This window comes from Postia placenta, assembly GCF_002117355.1.
Source record: "Postia placenta MAD-698-R-SB12 unplaced genomic scaffold POSPLAscaffold_14, whole genome shotgun sequence".
Taxonomy (NCBI): Eukaryota; Fungi; Basidiomycota; class Agaricomycetes; order Polyporales; family Adustoporiaceae; genus Rhodonia; species Rhodonia placenta.
In genome coordinates, this window is record NW_020169845.1 from 962,500 (window position 1) to 980,862 (window position 18,363).

Here is an 18,363-nt window from a genome sequence, read left to right on the forward strand (position 1 = left end):
TTTCGGCGGTGGAACACTGCGCACAATGCGCATTTGTGTCCGGTACGCTGCTGATCATGTTGGAACTTGAGATTGTGGCGAGCGCATGCCACCATATTTGGCATTGTTTGTAGTACCTCGTAGACTTTGCACGAGCCGTCCTGTACGTTCCTTACGCGTTTGACAGAGCTCAGACAAATGCGATATATCTTGTTGATCGTTCTCGCTTCGGGTCTCGGACGAACTTTAACAGATCACAGAGCCCAGAGAACGCTAATGTTGAACTCTGCGCTGGGAGCCGTGGTGAAGATACAATTTTCACTGTGCTGGGCGGTACAATTGTCAATAGGCCATGTACTGATAGATCTAGGCGATGATTGGATGCCTTCCCGCAGAGGTCTGGACACGATTGCAGAATAGTAGAATCGAGCTCTAAATCTTGTTGGCAACACGGCTGATCTGACTGACCTGACCGTTGCCGTGCTGTTAGACGCCGGAGAGTCTTGATTGTCACGTTTGCATCTGGAGGGGAGTACCCCTCCAGACCAGATCGAGCGTTGCAAACCTTGTTTTCGGGCTCCGCTCATTTCTCGTTGGCTCCAACATGATCACTTTGCTCACCCCATTCATTTTTGCGCTTACCTCATCCATTCCTGCCCTCGTTAGTCACTCGTTGGCAACCTATTGAAAACAGCTGGTAACGGCCGCCCTCCGGGCGTCTTTCTTCTGCCAAACGGCACGACACAACGGATCTGTTTCAAAGTCCGGTTTGCATCTGCAAACCGTCCAGATACTGCAGGAAGGCATCTATCGATCAACCGGAATAAAACGTAACAGCCCACTCAGTGGAATGTAACCTTACACTCGCTGCCATTTTAAGCAATCTATTTGTAGTACTTTGCACGTCGGGTGTCATGCTTGTTCTTCGATGGGCTGATGTCAAGGAAGAGGCATCAGTGAATGAACAGTTTGTTTGTGTGTAGGATCCCGATCGCATGGCCTAAAGAGCTCGGGATATGGGTGAAAGGATATGCTACGAAGAGGGGATGCAGACGTTCTGGTATAATCCCTCGTTGACCGCAGTATCGCAATACCAGTGAGGACTGATCTGCGCCACTGATGCTGTTTGTCTCTGGTAACTCAGATCTGTTCCTACAGTGCCATATAAGCCAGGAGGGATGTGACGATGAGGCCATTTCCACTGTGCTACCTAGGTATGCAATCAATTAACGACAATATCCCTACTTTTCTGAGGTATGCGCAACCATTCCTATTTCTCGATAATGTCCACATGCGACCTCTGCAGCTTCTCAGGACCTGAGGCGAACCGCTATCTGGCGCTCGCTTCTTTCAGTACGTCATATTTGACAACCTCAGTGTCGCCAGCGTAGATGCTCACAGTGTTCCTGGTAGCAATCCTGTACTATGACTATTTTCTGACACTATCTATGGAGATCGACAACTTTTGGAAGGCACAGCACAAGGTTTCTTGGACCTCAACTCTCTTTGTATTGAACCGGTATTTTGCTGTGGCAGGACAAATCCCTATCGCACTCGAGTACTTTGCGGACATGTCTCCTCAAGTATGTTGCATACCATGTCCACACCTGACGCCTGAATAACCTCCTGTGTAGCAGTGAGCTCTAGCCTTGTGTTGTATGTGCAAGAATTGGTAATTGACTAATGCCGTCGCCTAAGTTGCCACCTACAGCTCTTTCACCAAGCATTCTCCGTCGCGACACAAGTTACCGTATCAGGTATGTACTGTGTGCTACTACTCTGTTCCATAATCCCAGCGCTTATTGTTGGGTAAGCCCTGCTCGTGATCCGTACATATGCATTATATGAGAGAAGCAAGCGTGTATTGGCCGCCTTGCTACTTGTATGTGCCACGGGAGCAATAGTCGGTGTTGTGAGCATCGCAGCTGATCTTATCACGGAGCAGTTCGCTGAGATGAGTGGTCAGTGGGCAGTCATTGCAAGTAGAACATCAGGAGGCCCTCGTACGGATTATGTCCCGACATCAACATGCAATGCGCTGTTGACGATCCGCCAGTATGTTCATTCATTCATTATTTTGTCAAATCGGGGACATATGTGCTCATATAATTCCTAGGGCCGATTGTAAGTGCGCCTGAATCATGACCGGATCTTATGGTCACATCTGCATGGCTGCAGATCTAATCGCTCCTTGGAGCGCGATGCTCATATTCGATACGATGATCTTTCTTCTTACCCTATGCAAGACAATCAGACTGCTGCATTTAGCTCCACGGACCGGAACACTACTGCAGATATTCTTGCGAGACGGTTGGCGTGATCATTGCTGTTACCATGTCACTTCACTAATTCGACCATTTATTAAGGAATCATCTACTTCGGTGCCCTTGTCATTGTGAATGTCGCAAACATCGTGATCTTCCTGGTAGGTGCCTTTATTCACAGAGGCATTGGATCCACACACTGATTGCTTCTCTGCTAGCTTGGTAACGTATGTGAAGCACTGTGAGCACGAAGAGAGTACCTCATACCCCTTGTCAGGATTACACACGGGGTATGGTGTCAACGCTCACAAACGTGTGAGTATGGCCGGGGCATATAACTGTGATGCAGTACCAACATTTATCATGAATAGGATGTCAAGTGTCTTAATTTCGCGACTCATGCTCAACTTGCGTGACCCGGGCCTCAATGAGCTGCCACAGCACGCAACACACTCACAAGCGGATCCTCTGGAGACTAGCAAGCCACACAGCCCTCTGATATTTGCGAGGCAGACGAGAGCCGAAGGTGGTCAGGTGCAATCCACGATGAGTAGTGGCGGGTGGGTCATATCGAGTGGCATTGATGAGTCGTCCCACGACTGTAGTTGATAATAGTGCGCCCCATACAGGCAAATGGCTTTTTCAATGACACTCCACAGCTTGTCCATCTTCACAGCATGCACCCGCGCACTGCGTACTGACGAGCACCACAGTCGGTCCCTTACCGTCGGCCGCAGCACAGTTATCTGTACCAAGTCATAATAATACGATATTACCTATGCTCCTAAATATTGGAACAAGCCTTCATTATGTACTAGAGGCTATTTGAGATCCGAAGCGAGATCAACCAACAAGAATATAACGAATTTGCACAGAGGTTTGCGCAAGATCTGCAAGGTACTACAAATAACGCCAGATAGTATGGCATGCGCTCGCCATGATCCCGGGCTGCAACGAAGGCACCGGTCCTTATTCAAGGTACCATATCATGAAACAGTACAAAGGTGGCTTGTTGCCTTTCGGGGAGATCAGTCGGTCGTCTTCGAAATGTTCTCGTACCTCAGCCGTCCTCCGTCCCTCGAGCTATAAATAGTGGTCAGCATTTTACGCCCCTTATAGGAGTGTATGATTCTCACCTGTAAGATGTGCTGGCCACCTCTTCGTCCACAGAGCGTGATGGGATATTCCTGCCCATTGTTGCATTTGCCGATATGGTGGTGGATGGGTTATAGTTCCCTGTTGGACCGCGTATGTGATGTCGCGCATTCAATCTGCGTACATTATCAGTGCTGATCGCCTGCTGGATACGCCTTGTGGAACTGACATAGCTAGAGCGGAGTTCACGTATACTGTACGACACTTGCAAGGTGAGTAGGGGTTCCACGTCGTGACTCACGCGCACCTTTGCTTCCGGGAAAGTGGAAAAGGGACCAGTAAAACGCATCAGGGCTACTTGCCACAAACTAGGAGGCATTAGACTCAGACTCGAAGAGCAGCGTTCATTCGGATTACTCACGGACACAGCCTGACCGACCTGTAACGCACTAAATTGTGGTGCGCTGAGTCATTTGCTCCAATCGAGATCTCTCAGAACTCACGTGGTGAGTATACCTCGGTTGATCGCGTAGATCATGAGAGTGCGCAGGAGCGAGTCGGTGCTGAACTTGGGGTTTGAATCAAGAGGCAACGTCGAATGACAGATCTAGGATACGCACTGTGCCAGCCCAGTATTTTCGTTGTGCAGAACCCAACACAGCATGACGGTGATGAAGACATCTGACACAGACGCGGTAAACGGTTGTATAGATGCACCGACCTATGTGGCCCCATCAGAGCTAATTATCCGGGCCCGAGCAAAGCCACATACCCGCAACTTGGTGTACAGAGCAGGTATGGCTGGGGAGCGAATCCTATGGAAGGTGTTCAGCATGGGCAGTATGGGCGCAGACCACGTGTTTACCCTGTAACGCAATTTGCTAGCGGCAAGACGTGCCCGTCAGTTCATGCTATATTTTCCACAGGAGACTCTTTCTCACCTACGCCGAATCCTAAAGAGTCTGTCAGTATCAAATGCGAAATAAATGCACATGGAGAGTGCTCACCAAATGATACAAGGGTCAATGCAACCTGTTCAAACATGAGACACTAGCGTGATGTATATCGACGGCATAAACTCACCAAGACGGCCATCAGTGGTATCTTGTAGGGCTTATTGGCTAGTACTGCTGTAGTCGTCAGTAGTTTCCAGTGCATTATGCGACAGACAACCCACGGATCCATATTGTGCGCATGTAATAACTGAACAGGAGAATGTCAACATGGGGCTGGATCGTTAAGACCAGTCGTAATACATACGATTGCACAATGATCACAATGAATGCCTATCCAGGTTGCGGTGAGGAATTGTGTAAATTGACGCAACGTGATAGATGACTCACAGCGAGCAAATATTCAATCTGACAGAGAATGAATTCAGTCAATGATAACTATCTCCGCAAGATGACTTACAGCACCGGTGCTTTAGACATCACGTATGCGATGGATCAGCTCAATACGTCTGGATAACGTCTGAATGAATACCTATCCAGGCTGGTGAGGACAAGGGGATTGCTATGCCCCGCGACTAGGTTATGCCAGACAAACTAGATGAAGTCAGTCTACCCATTCAATGTTGCTCCATCTAACAATTTACCTTACCTCAAACGACACGATCGACGTTGCGGTATCCAGGAGGCTGACAGATTCACAGTTTCATCATGGAATATAGAACACTAGCAATTGACACACACAATAAAACAGCAACCTAAGCGCAAGACTCTGTTAACGAGCCGGCAATGCACCTGTTAAGTATAGTGACTCACCAAGCTCTTCAACCAGATCCAGTCCTCTGAATAGTCGCGAACATAGTACATGACTTGAGCACAAGTAAGACCATACAACCTGACAGCGATAGGCTTAGCGACATTTCGTCGATCGAGTGAGACCACACTCACGGGGTGGCGATTATAACTCCGATGAAAAAGCATCCAATATTCGCGTTAAGCTCGATATCCATGGCAAAGGCGCGAAGTCGTCTCCAGGAGGAAAAGAGTGTATCAAAGGACGTGAAGGAGGGGTCGTCTCCCGCCCGCAGTTGGACGGGCGCGGCTTATTTCAATTTGTCGAAGCATGTAACGGCGAAGTGTCCGAAAGAGCCACCGGAGCATCATCGCAATCGTGCTCCAAGCGCTGCCTTCGCAAGATCAAAGAAGGCTGTGACAGCCTGTCCATAACGATAGGCCTAAGCTGCGATGCAGAATTTGACGTCTGCGTACGCACACTGCGAGCGGACATGAGCGGGGCTTCGGGATGGTGAACTGAGGCTGCAACGATGCTCCTCCGGTTCGCTGTGGTTGCGGGGTATCGATTGGTAATGAGATCAACACAGTGCGCGCTCAGTACTGAACATGCGCAGCGCCCATCAGAAAGGACTGACGTATGAAACGCCCGAAGTGTGGCACTAGCTTTCTTGATAGGCGCCAGTGTTGTGCGAGTCGTCAAATGATCGTGCGACTGTCGTTTAGTCGCATGATGCCAGTCGAAACGACTACAAACGACGACGACTGTTCTCACGGCGGCGACTATTCCCACGACCATTCAGCCACACCTGACGTTAGAGGCGATGCAGGAATGGAGGGAGAATTGGCCACAAAATAATGTACACAACAAGATATGTAAATGAAAACACATGTATATTCTATTAGCAGAGACTCAGCACTCAGTCAATACTATCATCTGTATCGAAGATGAGAAGTCAAGAAGCTCATACAACTCAACTTCATCCTGAAAATGTTTACAAGCCTCTTTTCCATCTTTGCGGCATCTTTCAAGTCGAATAGATCTCTCAATGACAGAGAGAGGCAGCCAAGTAAAGCCATTGGGCCCCTCATCCATGCCTTGATCCAATGCCTCCTTGGGACTCTTCGGGCGCCTGCGTACCAGAATTGCGCATGTGAATATCGGGCCGTGTCTGCGCAAGCCGTGGGAACAGTCGCGGCGACTTTTCGACTGTCGTACAGTCGTCGATTAATCGCCTCAGTCGTGGGAACGACTGGGACGACTGGCAGACGACTGGCCCAACACTGATAGGCGCCTCGTCGATTGTCGATTGATCGTCTCATCATGTGCGGTGCCCAATCCAGTGGGTATTTAACAGGGTACCGACGAAATGTAGCAATTCGCGAAGACAACATGATAATTCTCACCTACACATGTGTACTGAACCTGAGAGAGCTACAGCCCATATTCTTCAGGAGCTAAGCGGAAACGTCCAAATAGTAGCGGAAGCCTGCTGCAGCAATGCTCAATTTCGACAGCATGACAGACATTGCGCAGGCTTGCAGAGAGTAGTAGTCCAAGACCGAGATATCGTAGAGAAATGGGAAGGAATCATCAGTAGGAGATCGAAATGAGGATTTGGACGACTTGAAAAAATTTCGGTTCATATTCATCATTTATATACCAACCTAGCCGCCACCAGATCGATCGTCAGAGCTCAGTTCTAAGACTCTCGTATAGGAACAACAGCGTGCATGTATGTCCTCCGATGAGTAGCCTTGTCAGCGGCCATTGACCCATTGCGCCCCTGAAGTTGGACATATGAAATCAAATTGAAGACAGAAGACAAAACTAGTTCTATATGCAGACAAATCCGGACGTATGCCTTATCTCCCGACAATTCGTCCGGGAACTCATAAACGGCCGTAGTTGCGATGGCCTCACGCAGTCTCTTTGATAATATCCGAAGCCCTTTCTGCAAACGCGATGACCACCGCACACGTATGGCCCGATAGCTGGCTGGGGAACACAGAAGCATCAATCACACGCAAGCCTCGAACTCCATAAACTCGGAGTTCAGGATCTACAGCGCTGGTGACGGGATCGGGTCCCATCTTCACCGTGGATGTCTGCACAGAACGTGTCTTATCAGGCGGCGTTGTCGCTGTGGACGATCGCATAGCACTTACTGGATGCCATGCCGTGGTGCCATGTCTCGCCATCCACGCTTTCAAGTCGTCGTCAGAGACCTGTGGAACATTTCGCGGGTTGCGTAAGTATCTAAAAAACGTATACACGACAGCGCACATTGTCAGGGTCGGCCCACGTTGGCCAGAAGGCGTCGAATTTCACGTCTTTCGGGGCGCCCGAAAGTTCTAGCTGAGAAGCCACAGGCTCTTGGCGCGCCAAACGTAAGCATAGTCGCATCGATTCCAAGGCGAGATTCATGTCGCTCTGGGTCGCCAAATAACTGCAAGTTTCCATTGAGACACGAGCGCACCAAGGTAGCAGCGCAACGTACTTAGGATCAATGATGGGCTTGTCCCAGATGTCACCAGACTGTAGTTCGACAGTTCCGGAGCTTTCGGGCTTGAGCAGAATTGGGCCCTATTATCATTATTGCTGCTTAATCGAAAGAAGCGAGAGTGATATCAACAGGGCGACATACCACTGTAACACCATACGTTCCATGTGGGGGAGCCTCCCTACCCCTATTGATGACCGACATAGGGGCGAACGAAATCTCAACGTCCGGGGCGCCGGCTCCCGCCGAATGGGTGGCGTATGGCAGTTTTGGGCGGCTCTCGGATCCCCAAGGGATACTACAACCGCCATATACCAAATGAGAAATGCGCTCCCAACCAGAGCATGTGCTGTAATACGTACTGTTCATCGTCCGAGCGCACAAATACACCTACCTGTCCGGCAATGGTCGCCAGTACTCCAGTACCAAAAACCAGCCATCGTATGAGTGCTACGGTGGTGGGTATAGGACGGTACAGGTAGTCCCAAGTGAGCCCTGGCTTCGCCTTCATAATCATCACCCCAGGACAGAAATGCTTTGTGACCATGAGACGTGATCCGTATCTCCGGTACCACAGACACAGACTTACATCGTACAGGTTGTTGCCCACGGCAGGGCTGTCTCTCACTACGGCTATATTCTTCTCCGCCAGATGAGCAGCGGGCCCGACGCCCGACGCCATGAGTAGATGAGCCGAACCTATCGCCCCAGCAGTCACGAGCACTTCTTTCCGGGTGTGCACTTGGAATTTTGGAGAGTCCCTGCTAGCTGAGAGTTGTATACCCGTGGCTCTTGGCGTGCCATCCTGTCCCGTCGTGAACAGGATGCGCTCCGTGGTGGCTGACACGGCAACCGTGAGATTCGGTCTCCGCAGTGCCTCAGGGTTAAGGTAGGCGGTAGCGGCAGAGCTCCCTGCATACTAGTGAGTTCTCCTTATGTAGCCAAATCTGGCGCCTGACATACGTTGACCTTTCTCGTCTATGAAAGCGCCGAAGGCCCCGGCCCCCAACGTGCCCTTGTCCGTATTGAAGTCACTGGAAAAGTGTCAACGTGATACCAGAAGTACCTGAGGAATGCTCTTACTCTAGACGCGGGATGCCCGCAGCCTCGCAGGCTTCAACAAAGGCGGCACAGAGCGGCTGTGCATTTGGTCAAGGTTCATCGGTGTATCGGGGACGCCGAGTAGACCTACCGCCAACGGTACATCTCTTGTTTTCGACAGTCCAGAATCCCCATGCAGTGTTGCATCAGTCTTTGAGCCCGGTTCCGGAAGGAACTTCTCTGCTTTACGGAAATAGCTAGAGGCAGACATTCTACGGATGCATTGAACGTAGTACAGGTCCCACGTACCGTCTCATTGTGTCATATCCCCAGCCAGTAGCGCCTTCTTTGGCCCATGCGTCGAAGTCTATGCCGGAGTTGAGAGGAAATAGGGATAAACGCAGTCCCACAACTGACCTTCTGGGGCACAGTGATGATATATCACAGCATTCACTGTGCTACATGGAGTTTAGGGACAGGAAACAGGGCGATTTGTAGTATGTACCTTGAGCCGCCGAGCACCTTGCCTCTAGGCCATGAGATTTGGCGACCACCAAGCTTCTCCTGCGGTCTATGAAACGCTGATAAGGAAGGTTCTGGAGCGGAACGAATCTGCATACGTGGTTTCGAAATTCCAATCGTATTCGCCTCCCAGCAACGCGGTAAATAGGAGAGGTATTCGGCTTTGGAAGAACCCTTCATGGCTGTTGGCATGATAGACCTCAGTCAACGCAGACGCATTTGCCGCAGTCTCTGAGCTTGCCTTTTACCTGCCTCTACCAGAAGTACTGTCACGTTCGGGTCCTCTGACAGTCTCGATGCAAGCACACAGCCAGCGGTTCCTGCCAAAAGAATGAGACAGGTACCCGGACGGTGTCCGGCCACGAAGACTTGCCTCCACCGACAATGACATAATCGTAGGCTCTGCGCTCAGCGTCGACACCCCCGTCGCCGGAGACAGGAGTCGCATAGGCATGAGGGTCAGAGTGTATCGTCGTGGAGGCGCCGATGCCCATTGTGAATGCACGCGGGGATGACTGAAAGATGGGTGATCAAAGTCGTTCGCAGGAACTTCCACTGGGAGCGAGGGTTGAGTGAGCACAGCATGACTGCCCTCGCGTTATGCGGTGCGATTAACACTTGGGATTTAGCCACGAGGAAAGCTGCCGCTGAGCCCGGCGCAACAAACGACACGAGCGCATCACACACCATAAATGAGCGCTCCGCTGCATCAGGGCGGCGGCAGTGATTTTGTGACGGCCACAAGGGTTGAGAAATGGAAGAGCGCCAGCGCTCGGGTAAGGCGATCCATTTACCTTCATTCCATCACGTCAGATCCGAAAACCTTTAGCCACCTCCATCGGGAACGCGAACGTCCCGTCAGATACTCTACAGTCCGGTAATTTGTAGAATCGTGACTTGTCTGCCGAAGAGTTTTAATGGGAGTTCTACACGACGTCTTTACTGTGGCTGCGCACTCGCTGCAGCAGCGACTGAGCTATCGATGCAGGCGCCGCTCGTCCGGCATGATGCCTAAAGTTCGGAGGGAGCGCCGCCTGCCCGACGACACCGTGTGATCTGCACTTCACCGTGCCGGCCCGGACACGGGCGAGGAGGCCACTATTAGGAGCCGCTGATGGCTCGATCTCACTCTGCATGTACCTACGCCGTATGGAGTCTAAACCTGAGGAATTAAAAAAAAAAAAGGAGCTATCGATGCAGATCTATCATCTCTCAGAGGCGAGTGCACAGATTCGAAAGATTAACGTTAGAATTGCAGAGTATCAAGCCATATCAAAAGACCCGCAAATTGAACCCGATCGATATAGCGATAAGCTTTTGATAACAACAGGTAAGAAGCACAAACCACATTTGAGTTATCGCAATCGCAATCGCAATCGGCATCCCCTACAACTCCCTACAGCGGCTGGCACAAAACATCTACAAACAGCGGAGGACCGGCGCCGCACCTCCCATACGAGGCAGGATTGATTCCCGGAAATGATAATTGACATTCAAACATTTCAATTTCGTCAATTGAGGTCATCGCAACCCCCATGAGTGAATGTAACAACGATGCGCAGAAAGCCCTGTTCGCCACACTTTGCATCTTGGAAGCCACATTATCAGTGAAAAAGTCGAGAACCTGGGTCGCAGGTGCATGGAGAGTGCTGAACTTGAAGTGCCAGCCAGGCCGAGGATGGGTTATTCAACGAAGGGATGTTGCATGAGGCCTTCACCAGTCAGAAGGACAAAAACTAACCTCGGCAGGGATGCGCGCATCTGGGTCAAAGCCAGGTATAGAGTTTTTATTAGAGGGGTGAAGGCAATGGTCACAAAGTTGCACCGAGGACGACGAGACTCGACACTGGGACACATAAACGCTACTGTGATACACGGGACCGTAACGATTATGTAATGATAGGCCAGTATCCTGCCTTCCTAATCTAGGTGACATGCGCCGCTCCTCCGCTGTTTGTAGATGTTTTGTGCCAGCCGCTGTAGGGAGTTATGGGGGTTTAAGGTTGGGATTCGGAGTTTGATCTTGCCTCGGATGTAGCCGGATTGTGGCGCAAGTGTGGCGGATGGGTTTGCAGGACTTAGCTTGCGTCAAATTTGTCGGATTGAGCCCCTATAACTCCCACAGCGGCGGGAAGGAGCCTGGGCGCGCACATGAAATGTAAGGAGGGACAGGATTGATTGGGGCCCACATCGCCGCTACTTTCATCATCCCGTGATCTGTCCGGGATCCGAATTTGACGTTGTGTTTGAGCGATGAGACATGATGAGACCGCACGGTAGCATCTGCGGCCGACAATGCCACTGTATGATGCGCGCGTCCTTCCGGCCTCTAATCCTTCATTGCGGGTTCACGACAGGGGCGGGTGAACCTTTTCAAGCCGCGCCCGACGGCGCTTCCACGGATCCTGAAACCACACGGCGCCGGACGAGCGGTCGAAGGCATGTCTATAGCGTGGCGCAGCAGAAGACTGTCCCACCGCATTCGGCGGAGCGGCGTACAGCCCGCAATTTGCGCCATCGTGTTCACTCAAAAGCCACGACATGGCTGCAATACGACTTAAACATACCCGACCGGTACTATGACTACTACTATGGTGCCGCTCCCCTCGTCCCAGATGATGTACGAAGTCCTCATAGGAGAGGTCCTCTCTACCTCTCTCAGCACGCTCGCTATCACGCTCTTTATTTCGCATTCCACATGGGGCGTGATAGATTGGAGACCTGTACGTCTATTGTGCAGCAGTCTTGCTATATTCTTGCCATGTGGATCGTCTCAACGTCTCACATAGATCCTCATTCTATTCACTGCCGACTACATCGGGTTCGGATTCGACCATTACCTTGACAACAGGCCCATTCTCCTGAGAGCACGTGCGGCCGGGGAAGCAGCCATCGTCACTGTGTTTCGGCGCGCGCGTTTCGCGCTCACATCCGCCGCCATCCTGCTTGCTGTCGCCCTCATTCTCAGCCCGCTTGCCACATGGCTCATCACGGCGACCCTCCTCGTTCCTGCGTTGTTATGGGACACGCCGCTCTTTTTATGGCGTCAACCCGCGGTGCAGCTGTCCGAGAAGGCCGAAATTGAGATCGAGGAGCCTCGCTCGGGCTTTGCCATCAAGCGCATCCCAGGGATGAAACCTGTCATTGTGGGCGTGATTCGCGGGTGAGTTGCCCGTCTTCCCTGCCGTGTGTCAGGAGGTGCCGACGACGTGTAATTGCAGATGCGGGTACTACGCTGTTATCCGCTCAGTCCTGGACGCTCTATACCCCAACGGGCCCGTATTGCGCAGCTGGGACCCAACCCAGCTCGTCATCTGGTCCACGATCAACTGGACGTGCATCTCGGTTCGTGTTTCTGCCCGCTGCTACGCGTTTTCGCCTCCCGCTCATGTCGACCCGGAATTGCCGCAGACGCTAGCCGACGTACGCGATTTTGATGATGACCGCGTGTCGGGCGTGCCGACGATCCCTGTCCTGCTCGATTCGGTGTACAAGACGCGCGTGCTGTTGACTACTGTGCACGCGCTGACGATGTTCGCGTTCTTCAGGAACCCCTACATCGTGCTCAACACGCTGTACACGATTGCACTTGTCTGGATCATGGACGATAAGAGCCCGAGATTCATTTACCGCCTCAATACCCATTCGCAAACGCCCGTGGCAGTTACGTACGGCCTCGTCCATGCATATCGGTGGCTCAATGGTAGCAATATTATTTAGTTATCTTCTTACATAGAGGACTTGAAAATCATAAAGTTCGTATACGTTAGTTAGTTAAATTACCATAATAGTCGTCTATTAAGGTTCAAATGGGATGTCACATGATATGCACGTGATGTGGTGGCACATGATCTGTGGTAAGACTTCTATTCTCGGATACACAAGATAAAACATTGAGTACGCTATTCGGATGAAGTCCCCTATAACTCCCACAGCGGCGGGAAGGAGCCTGGTGCGCGCCCTGGTCTGTTCGATGTGGGATGCAGACAAAAATAGCTTCCATGTCATTTACAGAGAGATCCGGAGATGATATTTCTGGGCGACTATACCACATACAGCAAGCCTGACGATGCAGGCATGCGTCTACGCAACCAGAAATAGCGTCAACGAATATGCATGCGCGCTGAGGACGCTATGGTACTTCCTCACGACGGTAATAGCCCTTGCTAAAGTAGCGGTCGGCAACATCCTGCATTGCTAGTGCATAATTGTTCCGTGGTCCTCGCTGTTCAGAGCAGCTGCTGAGAGTGGAGTGTGTGAGGAGTATAGCATCATCATCATTATGAACGAGAGTAGCACAAGCTCACGAACCCGCTGCAGTTCTGCTTGCGAAAGCGTCTCAGGCGCCGTGATAGGATTGAGAGCGCAATTTCATGCGGTCTAAATATGGCATGGCATTGGGCGCTTGAGATCGGCCAACGAGAGTTAGATATCGTCTGATCGCGCCGCTGGAAATTCAATCTTTCGGGAGACGTTGTTTCTACTTTTGCACTTGAAACACCTTCCTCAAGTCCTTCATGTTTCCGCGCATCTTTGAACACGCTATTCCGATCTTGCGGTGCTCAGCGCTGAATTTTTGATGATGTTGTCAGTGCGCACGGTTTGGGCTTGCTTGCCCAGCCTCTTCCGGTACAGCAATAAGATCTGACAACGCTGGTGTACGACTCTACTTCAGTGCCACCCGCTTGCAGACCACGCTCGTTAACTGCCTAAGGAACTCATCCTTGACGGTCTATAGTCACTCCTTACAACAACGTCGGTCTCAATGACGGTGCCTCTTGCATTGCTAATACTCGTTTCAACCATTGTCCTGCGTGTGCTGTACAAACTATGGTCAAGGATATCTGTCGCCGACATTCCTGGCCCAAAGCCGGAGTCATTCTGGATTGGTGCCTAGCCCCAAGCCCTCGTTCATGCATTTCTTCCTGATCTCTTTCAGGTAACTTGCAACAAATACGCCGGCAGGAAGTCGGTACCATGGACGCGCAATGGGGAGAAGCATATGGGAAGATCGCGCGTGTGAAGGTCGCGCTAGGGGTATGTCTCCGTTCTCGGGTTCATTGTGACGTGAGCGGCGCTAAGAGTGCTTCACGGAGATGGACGCATTGTGGGTTAGCGACCCGCAAGCACTGCATTACATTCTGCACAAGTCGGGATATACCTTCGAGAAGACACCAGAGCGCACAGTACTCAGCAAACTGCTTGGAGATGATGGGCTTGATGGAGCAGATGGTTCGTGCTTGTTTCCCATGCGCCATACAATAAGCTCATTAGGATGGATACACAGCGGAAACTCACAAGCGACAGAGGAAGCTAATGGACCCTGCCTTCGGCGCACCTGTGATCAAAGCTCTCTTCCCCACGTTTGTGCAGTACGCGGAGATAGTACGCCGTCCCTTTCTTGCTCCCTGTCGTCTGTTGATGACGCGTTATGCCCAGTTATCCACTAAATGGAGCAAGCTCGTCGAAAGCTCACCAGGTGCTCCTTGCGTCATAAATGTCGCAAGCCACCTGAATGTCGCTACCGTTGACGCTGTTTGCGAGAGTGTGTCTTCCTCGATTCAGGCGATCACAGCGTGAGCTGACAGGCAGCTTACGTAGCATCATTCGACTACCACACCGGATGCTTGGAGAACGCCGATAATGAGCTTGCAAAGTCATACATGAACCTTATGTCTGAACCTCTCCTGTCGACGCCATAAAGCTATGCTCACACTTGGCGGTGCAGGGCTGTTGTCGCTTGTCGACCGTCGGACGCGAGGCTAGTACTCGACAACCTAGCTGAATTCCTCACAGAGCCAGTTGCCACCTGGTTATGCCGGGTATTGCCAGGAGAGGCCTTCGCGAAGCTGCGTCGGAACAGGCAAGCAGCACACAAAGTTGCGGAAGAACTCATCGAGACCAAAGTTGGCAAGGACATCTCAGGGACAGGGAAGCGCGACGTCATGAGCATCTTCGGTGCGCCACCACTCGTACCCGGCGCGGAGACCGCTGACACGGGATATTGCAGCACAATCAAGCACATCTCCGGACCCGAGCACCCACATGAGCCGCTATGAGGTCATCTCGCAGATGCGCTCGATCATGTTCGCGGGCTCGGAGACGACGACGAGCACGATGAGCTTCGCGCTGCTCGAGCTCGCGCGACATCCTAAGTACCAGGACCGCCTGCGCGCTGAGATTCGTGTCGTAGAGAAGAGCATCCGCGCACGAGGGCTCACCGCTGCGGACGCGGACGCCATGCCTTTCCTCCAGGCATTTATTAAGGAAGTCGTGCGTGTCCACCCGGCTGTGCCGTACATGTATCGGCGGCCTGTGAGAGACGAGGTGCTGCCGCTGTCCACGCCCATCACGACGCGGTCGGGGAAGGTCATCAGCGAGGTGCCTGTCCGCAAGACTCTGCGCCTAATACTGTCTGTTCCTGGATATAACATGTGAGCCCTGTGGCTGATTGATAGAAGTTATCCGGGTGTTCACCATGCTTCCCACTCTGACAGGGATAAGGATGTATGGGGTGAGGATGCACATGAGTTCAACCCTGAGCGCTTCCTCAGGCCGACGGAGAAGAATGGGCCCAACGTCGGATTGTGGGCAAATACGTGAGTCGGCTCGAGAGGTCGCCGAGCTCTACACCATTGATCCCCCGTCATCAGATTGACGTTCTCCGCCGGCGTCCGCGGCTGTATTGGCTGGAAGTTTGCGTGAGTGCTCACATTCTCATTCTTTGACGGTGCTATTTCACTACACGATTCCTGCGTTTAGGCTGTACGAGATGCAGGCGTTCCTCTTCGTTCTGGTTTCTCGGTTCCAGTTTTCGCTTACAAAGGACATCTCTCGTCTGAGGAGAGAATATGCAGGCTCGTTGGTGCCCACGCTGGAGGGTGAGGTGGAAAAGGGGGCACAGCTACCGCTCGGCGTCTCTCTTGCAGAGCAACATCAAGACTAGCGTGTATGTGACTCGCCTTATCATTATTAATACTGTGTGTTCAGGTCTTGTGAGTAAAGCTTGATACGTTGAGTGGGTCTCCGGTGGTCTCGTAGCCATATCTCAATCCTGCACGCCACCACAGTGGATAGGATTTCTGGGGCAAGTCGATAGGCGCACCCTGCCGTTCACTGGTACGCCGGTGATTGACCAATGGGGCTGTGCTTCTCACTGCTTGAACCGTAACTCTACTTAGTTAATCTCCAGCGCCAGGAGGGCGCTCGCCGGCAGAGGGATGCACTTATCAAATTGCCCCAGACGTCTTGCGCGATTTCGGGTACGAGACCAACTCCGATAGCTTCAAGGGCTTCTAAAAGCCGTTCATCGCACAATGGCGACATTCTTCCTACGACTGTGAAGGGATTCAACTTCTTGAGATTAGATTCCGCCCGAGCGATTCAAGAGGTTCCTGTTCGGATTGGTATTTATAACGTATTACGTAAGATATATTTTGAGTTTCCATGAAGAGTTGTATCGTGAGCGGAACCTAAATAAAGCCACGTTCAACTGTACTGTAGCTCCCATCGCAAATGCTTACTGCGCAGGATCTTGCTCTCGCGCCGCTTTGTAGCTGGCTCAGGTTGTCCTTATGTCGTGCCCCTGGCGTTGCATCTAACACAAAGTCTGACACGCCAACGGAGGCACAGGATCAGCCATCACCGTTACCAGATTCATCGAGACCACCCTTCTTGTCTACGCGCCGACGTCTAGGATATATTCTCTATCCTGAGTTCAGAGAGGGGAGGACTACCCGGCTCGGTCCAAGAACGTTCATAAAAGCATGCATTTGTAATGATGCGACTGAGGCCGCTACATTGCGCTTTATCGCCCGGCACACTACGATCCCAGTCCCCAAAGTCCGCCGTGTTTTCTGCTCGAACGGCCGCAGGTACATCCTGATGGACTTCGTGCGCAACTGTGTGCAGATGGACGTTGCGTGGCGTCGATGGCCAGCTGATACGAGACGTCGTGCAGTGGAGCAACTCAAAGGCTATATGGGCCAGTTGCGCGCCCTCCCTCCACCAGCTGAGGGGATTGTCGCATCGGTCACGGGAGGACCGCTGTTGGACAACGGCCGCATGGGAGAGACGTTTGGACCATTCAGCTCCCATGACGACTTCCACCGATTCCTTCGCGCAGAATTCTCTCTTGAGGACTTCAGCATGTTCCAGGTGAAGATGGACGACATCATGGTGGTTCACCGTAGACGATACCTGACGAAATTCACCCACGGCGATTTTGCGCCTCGAAATATCCTCGTAACAGAAGACGGCACGGTGGTGGCTATCGTGGATTGGGAGACGGCTGGGTGGTATCCAGAATATTGGGAGTTCACGAAAGCTCGTTACACTCTCGAGCACATGGACTGGACACCTGTCATCGGAGAGATGACAGGCACGTATGAGCAGGAGTTCCAGGCAGAGGCAGAGCTTTGGGCTCGGGTATATTTGGGGTGGACATGATACACGAGCAGATACGTCTGGTACTACAGTACGTATTGAGCTACACCTCGTCTTCCGTGATTTCATATGTGTGAGCTATGTCCGCCTTAGGAATGGTTATGTTGAGCTCCAGATAATAGATAGCGTTGAGACGAGCTTACCAACGAGACGGACTTTCTCACTTCCGGGGAATACGCACATCCAACAGTGGAATCTCCTCAAACCTGATCGGGGCGCCAGGGGCGCGCCGCAAGGTCTCTTTGTTCCGCCATTCAGCTCCCTCATTGCCGAAGGTCTCGATCTTCCTCTCCAGCTCACTACCTGGCACCAGCTGCGGGATAGTTGCATACTCACCGCCGAGGTCCCGCAACGCCACCAAAGATTGGATGAGCCAGCTTACGCATGTCCACTGCGGGTCATTCTGCACAATTGGAACCTGCCTGACCGCTCGATCAATGGTCTCTCGAACTTCGCTGAAGGGGGTGGTGGCGAAGAATTTGGCGACGAGAATACGCGCAGAGAGTGTTTTACTGCCATCTGGTTTCACAGCCTTGGTCTCATAGCGCCACGGCGGACGCTCCCCGGGTTTCGGAAGGTTCTCCGGTATGATGTTGTTAATGGCGTGAAAAAGGAAACCCCCTTCAGCACCGGAAGCTTCGTCTAGACGCTTCGGCGCAAGCAGGAGAGCGCAGTGAAACCCTGGTACGTTCGGCCCACGAGTTTGCAGAGTGACATAAAGACGGTGCTTGTTCTTATTTGACATTCCCTGTGTGGCGTTTGATCCATGAG

General features: G+C 51.9%; 7 protein-coding genes across 7 annotated transcripts; 4 read left to right on the top strand and 3 right to left on the bottom strand.

The window, feature by feature from the left end:
• Positions 1-1,262: 1,262 nt before the first annotated feature.
• Positions 1,263-3,005, top strand: POSPLADRAFT_1153471 (hypothetical protein; the record flags this gene model as incomplete). Its single annotated transcript, XM_024486747.1, has 10 exons — positions 1,263-1,332; positions 1,381-1,562; positions 1,691-1,747; positions 1,925-2,034; positions 2,096-2,103; positions 2,158-2,289; positions 2,346-2,404; positions 2,521-2,558; positions 2,615-2,803; positions 2,957-3,005. The coding sequence occupies 10 exons, from the start codon at positions 1,263-1,265 to the stop codon at positions 3,003-3,005; spliced, it is 894 nt and encodes a 297-aa protein (XP_024335438.1).
• Positions 3,006-3,064: 59 nt separating this feature from the next.
• On the bottom strand, positions 3,065-5,298 carry POSPLADRAFT_1153452 (hypothetical protein; the record flags this gene model as incomplete). The annotated part of the gene is made up of 15 exons (XM_024486743.1): positions 3,065-3,143; positions 3,303-3,326; positions 3,380-3,479; positions 3,636-3,706; positions 3,842-3,945; positions 4,111-4,139; positions 4,331-4,370; positions 4,422-4,465; positions 4,516-4,541; positions 4,599-4,624; positions 4,682-4,699; positions 4,941-4,977; positions 5,033-5,046; positions 5,105-5,183; positions 5,237-5,298. The coding sequence occupies 15 exons, from the start codon at positions 5,296-5,298 to the stop codon at positions 3,065-3,067; spliced, it is 753 nt and encodes a 250-aa protein (XP_024335439.1).
• A 1,402-nt stretch (positions 5,299-6,700) lies between these two features.
• Positions 6,701-9,704, bottom strand: POSPLADRAFT_1075923 (hypothetical protein). Its single transcript, XM_024482870.1, has 16 exons — positions 9,521-9,704; positions 9,389-9,467; positions 9,246-9,329; positions 9,131-9,196; positions 9,043-9,083; positions 8,935-8,992; positions 8,777-8,882; positions 8,668-8,723; positions 8,548-8,618; positions 8,174-8,496; positions 7,947-8,119; positions 7,729-7,882; positions 7,582-7,667; positions 7,368-7,530; positions 7,250-7,309; positions 6,701-7,189 (listed from the first exon to the last, which is right to left on the bottom strand). The coding sequence occupies exons 1-16, from the start codon at positions 9,639-9,641 to the stop codon at positions 7,001-7,003; spliced, it is 1,830 nt and encodes a 609-aa protein (XP_024335440.1). The 5' UTR covers positions 9,642-9,704; the 3' UTR covers positions 6,701-7,000.
• A 2,034-nt stretch (positions 9,705-11,738) lies between these two features.
• On the top strand, positions 11,739-12,867 carry POSPLADRAFT_1153290 (hypothetical protein; the record flags this gene model as incomplete). The annotated part of the gene is made up of 3 exons (XM_024486732.1): positions 11,739-11,870; positions 11,937-12,310; positions 12,369-12,867. 3 exons carry the CDS (start codon positions 11,739-11,741, stop codon positions 12,865-12,867), a joined length of 1,005 nt encoding a protein of 334 aa, XP_024335441.1.
• A 1,045-nt stretch (positions 12,868-13,912) lies between these two features.
• POSPLADRAFT_1184962 (hypothetical protein) lies at positions 13,913-16,141 on the top strand (the record flags this gene model as incomplete). Its single annotated transcript, XM_024489116.1, has 11 exons — positions 13,913-14,036; positions 14,087-14,184; positions 14,244-14,379; positions 14,435-14,532; positions 14,587-14,692; positions 14,749-14,821; positions 14,876-15,105; positions 15,158-15,581; positions 15,645-15,746; positions 15,801-15,848; positions 15,910-16,141. The coding sequence occupies 11 exons, from the start codon at positions 13,913-13,915 to the stop codon at positions 16,091-16,093; spliced, it is 1,623 nt and encodes a 540-aa protein (XP_024335442.1). The 3' UTR covers positions 16,094-16,141.
• Positions 16,142-16,932: 791 nt separating this feature from the next.
• Positions 16,933-17,478, top strand: POSPLADRAFT_1105336 (hypothetical protein; the record flags this gene model as incomplete). The annotated part of the gene is made up of 1 exon (XM_024483274.1): positions 16,933-17,478. A coding segment is annotated over one exon (546 nt), but the record flags the coding sequence as incomplete, so codon positions are not given.
• Positions 17,479-17,891: 413 nt separating this feature from the next.
• Positions 17,892-18,337, bottom strand: POSPLADRAFT_1049383 (hypothetical protein; the record flags this gene model as incomplete). Its single annotated transcript, XM_024479733.1, has 2 exons — positions 17,892-17,905; positions 17,929-18,337. 2 exons carry the CDS (start codon positions 18,335-18,337, stop codon positions 17,892-17,894), a joined length of 423 nt encoding a protein of 140 aa, XP_024335444.1.
• Between the last annotated feature and the right edge of the window lie 26 nt (positions 18,338-18,363).

What these genes read in the sequence shown, in the direction of transcription:
- POSPLADRAFT_1075923 (XM_024482870.1), bottom strand. Translation starts at nt 9,641, where the DNA reads ATGGGCATCGGCGCCTCCACGACGATACACTCTGACCCTCATGCCTAT. An exon ending in CAAGAGATGTACCGTTGGCG is followed by an intron (nt 8,724 to 8,776) that starts GTAGGTCTACTC and finishes CCAAATGCACAG; the next exon opens with CCGCTCTGTGCCGCCTTTGT. An exon ending in TGGGCAACAACCTGTACGAT is followed by an intron (nt 8,120 to 8,173) that starts GTAAGTCTGTGT and finishes ATGGTCACAAAG; the next exon opens with CATTTCTGTCCTGGGGTGAT.